Source organism: Gracilinanus agilis, unplaced genomic scaffold (assembly GCF_016433145.1).
Source record: "Gracilinanus agilis isolate LMUSP501 unplaced genomic scaffold, AgileGrace unplaced_scaffold33092, whole genome shotgun sequence".
In the NCBI taxonomy this organism is placed as follows: Eukaryota; Metazoa; Chordata; class Mammalia; order Didelphimorphia; family Didelphidae; genus Gracilinanus; species Gracilinanus agilis.
This window is the reverse complement of record NW_025365904.1, coordinates 1-6,688: the sequence shown is the minus strand read 5'-3', so window position 1 is coordinate 6,688 and position 6,688 is coordinate 1. Positions and strand designations below refer to the sequence as shown.

The 6,688-nt window shown below is 35.6% G+C and overlaps 1 protein-coding gene across 1 annotated transcript; it reads right to left on the bottom strand.

Moving 5' to 3' along the window:
• Positions 1 to 451: 451 nt before the first annotated feature.
• LOC123254806 (liver carboxylesterase-like) lies at positions 452 to 5,692 on the bottom strand (the record flags this gene model as incomplete). The annotated part of the gene is made up of 5 exons (XM_044683728.1): positions 452 to 583; positions 1,457 to 1,604; positions 2,431 to 2,511; positions 3,606 to 3,746; positions 5,508 to 5,692. Coding segments are annotated over 5 exons (687 nt in total), but the record flags the coding sequence as incomplete, so codon positions are not given.
• Positions 5,693 to 6,688: the final 996 nt, after the last annotated feature.

The window sequence follows — 6,688 nt, the reverse complement described above, 5'->3', positions numbered from 1 at the left end:
AACAGGATATTCCAGATATGGTCTGACTAGGACTGAATACAGCAGGACTATTATCTCCTTTATCCTAAACATTAGACTACTGTTAATGCAGTCTAGCATCACTTCTTAAAGGAAACAAAGTGTCCTTCCTCAATTTGGACACTTGAATTTTAGAATAATGTCCTTGTTAGTATGGCCCTGGGACTGGAAGTCAAATGATGTTTATTATAGTTCTACCAATAACCTGAAACAAATCATTTTGCCTATCTGGGCTTGTTTCTTTATCTGTGAGTTGGCAAAACAAAATAACTTTTCTATACCACAAAGTTACTGTGATAGTCAAATGAAATAACAGAGAGGAAGACTCTTTGGTATATTAAAAGGACTACACAATAACTATTAACTAACTTTTAGAAATGGATGTTAGGTGAGATTGCTTATGAAGCTTTTGAAGGAAGCAAAGATCCATTACCATTAGCAAATGGAATCCCAAAGACAAAGAAAAGTTCATCCCCATGATCTGCACTTATTGCCATTGGTTTCAAGTTTCCCCAAAAGCTTGGTCGATGCTCAAATTGGTATAAGTAGGTAGGTGCGCCTGAATCTGAAAGAAAAGAAAATGGTGGAAAACTTAGAAGTTCAAGTCTCTTACCATCAATGGGGCTCCTTGAAGACCTTTTATTAAACAATAAAAAGCTTCTGATCTGGGTCATTAAGTTATTTTAAACAATGGGAGACTATAGGCACATAACATACCTTAGGTACCAATAGAGGCATGCAGAATGATATTGCACATTATTTGTTTTTCTCAAATTGTTATTCTTATCTATAGTAATTTTAGTAAGATTTCTTTGTCCTCCCTCCTTGATTATAGAAGCTCAGTGTTGGCTAAGATATTCAGTCTCCTGTGGTATCCACAACACAGTCATCAAATTTCTTCTTGATAAAGATAGACCCTTCTAGATTCATAAGTACCAAGTGTTATAATGCTGTCCCCAGCTGACCAATGTTCTGTACTCACAAACTATTGGTATTTCTTGTTAAAACCTTTATATTCTCCCTATTTACATTTAAGAAACAATCAAGCCAACATTGGACCCAGTCTCCAAACATAGCACTATCTTATATATGCAGCTATCTACTTCACTTCTGGGTGGAACCTATCCCAAGTAATTATTTTATTTAATATTTTTTTTTAAATTTTAAACCCTTAACTTCTGTGTATGGGCTCCTAATTAGAATAGTGGTAAGGGTAGGCAATGGGGGTCAAGTGACTTGCCCAGGGTCACACAGCTGGGAAGTGTCTGAGGCCAGATTTGAACCTAGGACCTCGCGTCTCTAGGCTTGACTCTTAATCCACTGAGCTACCCAGCTGCCCCCCAAGTAATTCTTGATTGAGCTATTATCCTGTTGAAAAAATTTAAAAGGCTAAGTGATTGCATCTTTAACCTCTTCCTTGGTATCCTTGGAAACTCACCTCTGTGATGTCGAGCCGCTATTACAGATGGTATCCCAAAGAACAAGTCCCCCAACATGTCCAAAAACAGCCATTTCTTTTTGATAGAATCTTCTGTCACTCCAAGATATTGTTCAGTTATCACAGGAGTCAGGTCTTTGGGTATTCTCTGAATGGGGCATAAAGCAAAGAATAAAAAGTGATTGGCCCTTCATTCATATATTCCATTTTTCATCCATAGATATCTCAATTCATCTATTAATTAACTGTGTGCCCCATAAAAGATCAGCCCAAACAATATTTTTTCTCATAGATTTTGTCAACTCATAATAACCAAGCCTTACTATAATATTATCAAACTTTGCTATAAATTGTTTAGCTAATTTACCATTTATAATATCTATTAAGGCAAAATGCTCCTCTGAAACTATTGTTTCAATTAAAATCATTATTTGTAAAACCATTATGCTTTTGTTTGATCATTAAATTTTATCTGATTCTTAATGGTCTCTTGGAGTTTTCTTGACAAAGATTTTGGAGTGCTTTGCCCTTTTCTTCTCAACTCATTTTGCAGTTAAGGAAACTGAGACAGATAGGGTTACATGATTTGCCTAGGGCCACACAGCTTGTAAATGTCTGAGATAAGATTTAAACTCAAGTCTTCCTGACTCTAGCCTGTCAACCTCTCCACTGTGCCATCTTCCTGTCCCTCAAACCTTTATAGTTCAGTAGAATACATGCTGAATTTAATAAATCTGAGTTCAAGTCCTGGTTCTACTGCTGAACAACTGTCCATAGTGAAATCATTTTCCCTCTCTGGGGCTGAATTTCCCTATTTTTTACAACTTTTTGTTGTAAGATATAGAGCTAAATTGTTTCTAGGTCCCTTGCGTTCTGACATTCTGCATTTTAATTTTCCCTCCCCCATATCATCAACCAAATTAATTTATGATTTCCCTCTCAGTTCTGACATTCTATGATTCTATATCCCTTACAACAAGTGGGTAGGAACTCCACAATAGAGCTGTTGCTTTCTCTTGATCCAGTCTGTCTTCTGATAGAGGATATTCCAACATCTGTAAAATACATTTAAAAAATCAATTATTTATTTATTTCATTAAATAAAAATAAAAATTCACAAAAAGCAATTATCAGCTAACAAAAGAAGTAAACTTTTAAATGTGAAATAAATAAAGACAACACTCTTATTTTTGTCGTTGAAATAAGATTCTTCACATTGGGATCAATGAAATCATTTGGCCTATAAAATATCCCAAGAAATCACAAAAATAGGAATACATTATTTTTTAAATTATGATTCTGAAGTTGCCTTATTTTTATTCAACTAACAAAAACATCCATTAAACCTAGGATTCCTACTGTGTTCGAAATGCTGGTCAATATTTTAATTCTTCAAATCACACTACTGAAGGTATATTCCTTTAGCTTATTGTGTGTCCCTAGCATAATGTAAATGACACTGGGGCATTGGATGATAATACTAAATCATTTATACCTGAAATAGCATTTATATTTGAGGAAGTTCGTTTTTCATAGGACTCAAAGCCAAGGGAACTCTGAGAGATCTTTTGGTTCAACCAACTTATTTTACAGTCAAAGAAATTCTAGTTCACCGACAAGTATAAGGTCACATGAGTAATGAGCAGCAAAGCCAAAATTTCAACCTATATCCTCAGATCTCAGATCTTTCCACTATCCCATATTGCTTCCATATTGTTCATGTTAGGGATCAAACCCAATAACTTAAACATATCCTATCCAATTTTAAAAGAAAGGAAATTGGAGAGAATACAAAGGTTCTGTGTACTGGATTGTGAGTCTAGATCCCAAAAAGTAATTTATTCTCTGACAGTTCCTTCCTTATTTGACTCTTAGTTTTCTCATTTGTGAAATGAAGTGTTTGTACTGAATGGTCTCTAACGTCACCAATCTTTTAAGTTAAGGAATACTAAATACCAGGTTTAATAATTTGACCATTGCTTAGAGAAATTCTTTGGCTATATAGACCCATATTGATGGAGATAAAATAAGATGAACTTTACAGAATGGTCCCATCTCAATTTTTTTTCTTTACTTAACCAAACGAGAGAATTATTGTTCCTGGAGACAGAAGAAACATAAAAATAAAAAAGAAATACAGTGTTCTCACAGTTGGAAGAATCCAGCCAAATTCATCATGGTTAATTCCCACAATATAGGGGATATTTTTGAACTGCTTTTCAACGAGGAGTTCTTTGGGATTTTTGGGAAAAAATACTCCATCTGCAACCATAGGGACTATTAACATTTTCTGAAAGAAAAAAAGTTTAATAAAATCAATTTCATACTCTAATTAAGAATTAAAATGCATGGCATTTTTAATATCCTTTTTCTATGGACTATGTAGTGACACATCTTCCCCAACCCCATCTATTGATTAGCTTAAAAGGGAAAAGACTAGGCAGCTTCATTCTAAAGAACTATAACTTTAATTGGTACTAACTTTATCTCACCAATAAATTATTTGTGAATACATTACTTTTTCCTTTCTTAAAACTGATTTGAACCCAATGGGTTAGAATGCCATTTAAGTGAACTTTATTTGGTTAATATGATCAAATATATAGAAAAAATGAGATCATGAAAACTAATCCTTTATAAAAAGTTGTGCTGCTTAGACAGATGAAAAATAAGTATTGAATGGGGCTATGGTTTACCCATCTTTTTTGAGGCTTTATTCTTCTGTTGCCTTCTCTAAGGAAGCTTTTCTGATTACTCTAACCCAGAGGTTCTTACTTTTGTGTGACATGAATTCCTCAGAATGTTTTTAAATGTATAAAATACAATACATTGTGATACTAAAGAAAGTAATGATTTGAAATATATCCAATAGAAACTGATATATTGAAGTTTATCAATGATTAAAATATTTTAAAAATCAAGGTTAAATGACAGGTAAAGAATTCTTTCACTGACTATATTGATCTCTCCCTTCTATGGAGTTATATAGTATTTGTTTGAACAGGAAAAAAATTAAACCATAGAACAAAGAGTGCAAATTTTGACTCAACATTCTATAGTTATAAAACTATGAATAAGCCATTTATTCTATCTAGACATATTTCAATTAATTCACTGTAAAATGATGATAATGATACTTGTACTTTGTACTTCACAGGATTATGAGGAAAACAAAACAAACTGATTGTACTTATATGCTAATTTATACTGAATCAGTTTAAATATTTATTGTATTCATATTGTTTTAAATCTGCTAGTCTTGTCACAGTGCTAAGAATCTCATAGTTACAAGGATGCTATCTAACCTAACCCAAAATTGAAAGGGAATTTCCTCTACAACATATCCCCCAAAATGGTAATATACCTTTCCTTCATTGAGAAGGAGTGCTTAACCTTCTTAAGCAGCCAATTCTACTTTTGGACAATCGTTTGTGAAAAATACTTCCTTCTGTCAAGCTTCAATTTGCTTTTCTGCAACATCCATTCACTTTTTTAAAAATAATTTTTATTTTTTAGAAAAGTTATCATGGTTACATGATTCATGTTCTTACTTTCCCCTTCATCCCCCTTCACATCCCACCCCACCCCCACCCCACCCCCGTAGCGGATGCACATTTCCACTGGTTTTAACATGTGTCATTGATCAAGACTTATTTCCAAATTGTTGATAGTTGCATTGGTGTGATAGTTTCAAGTCTACATCCCCAATCAGCTCTGCCTTGACCCATGCGTTCAAGCAGTTACTTTTCTTCTGTGTTTCCTCTCCTGTAGTTCTGCCTAAATTAGTCTAAGGTGCCAAAATGAGCAAAGTTGTTTTGCTCTGTCACATAAGAACCTTTATTTACTTGAATATGACTACTATATATTTCTTGAGTCTTTGTTCAGTTTAAATATCCCTTGATTCTTGAGGTGAAACACAGATAGCAGAGTAGCAGCAGGGAAACCTTGAAACACCCTGAGAATTCTCTCCCACAAATCTTAAAAATAATGCTTCAAAATGAATACCAAAGTGACGGAACCAACAAGGGGATGGGTGAAGCAACTTTCCTACAGAAAATGATTTGAAAGATGGGCAGAGAGGGTCTGGTTCACTGGGGTGGAAGAGAGCATAGCCCACAGCAAGGCTGCACAAAGTATTACTGCTCGAGCCAACAGAAATCCAACAGCCCACATCCACTATTAAAGGTTCTGAACTTGGACTTAGGCCAACTTCAAGACCCTGAGATCCTGCCAAACCTGAAGCAGGGCAACTATTCACATAAATTTTATTTTAAAGTTCCAAACCCCAGTGCAAGCCTGAAGTGAGGTACCAAGCACTAGCACAAAGCAGTCCATAGGGTACCAGACTAGTGCAGGCCAAGAGTGAGGCTCTGAGCCCCTGTCCAAGCCCAAATTGAGGCTCCAACTTCCAGAGCAAAGCAGTTGGCAGGGTACAGTAAGGGATTTTAGATAAAGTTTATTATCCTCCCAGGGAATAACAGGATCAGACGTTAGCAGCCTCTCTCACTATACTCCAGTGAGAGAAAAGCCCATAGGAATGACATTTGGTTCAAAAAAACCACTTCAACATTCCACAGAACTCTAAGCACCCTTACTGCTTTGCAAGTTCCAAGGCAGGCCTAAGGCAGCTTTTCAGAATTTAATTTATTGAACAAAACCCCAAATCCATTCTTATCCTAATAACACCTAGCTAGTACAAGCCAAAGGAAAGGACCAGAGCCCTTACCCAAACCTAGAGTGAGACTGCAAGCCCAACCACAAGGCAGTCCACAGTATTCCTAATTTGTGCAAGTCCACAGTATTCCTAATTTGTGCAAGTGCAGAGTGAGGCCCAAAGTCCCTGCCCAAGCCTCAACACAATTACGCAACATTTTTTTCACACAAATAAAGTCAGATCTAAACAACTAGAAAAATACTAATTGCTCATGGATGGGCTGAGCTAATATAATAAAAATGACATTGTTACCTAAATTAAATTGTTTATTCAGTGCCAAACCAATAAAACTACCAAATAATATTTTATAGAACTCAAAAAAATAACAAAATTCAATTGGAAGAGGGGGCAGCTGGGTAGCTCAGTGGATTGAGAGCCAGGCCTAGAGACAGGAGGTCCTAGGTTCAAATCTGGCCTCAGACACTTCCCAGCTGTGTGACCTTGGGCAAGTCACTTGACCCCCATTGCCTACCCTTACCACTCTTCCACCAAGGAACTAATACACAGAAGTTAAGGGT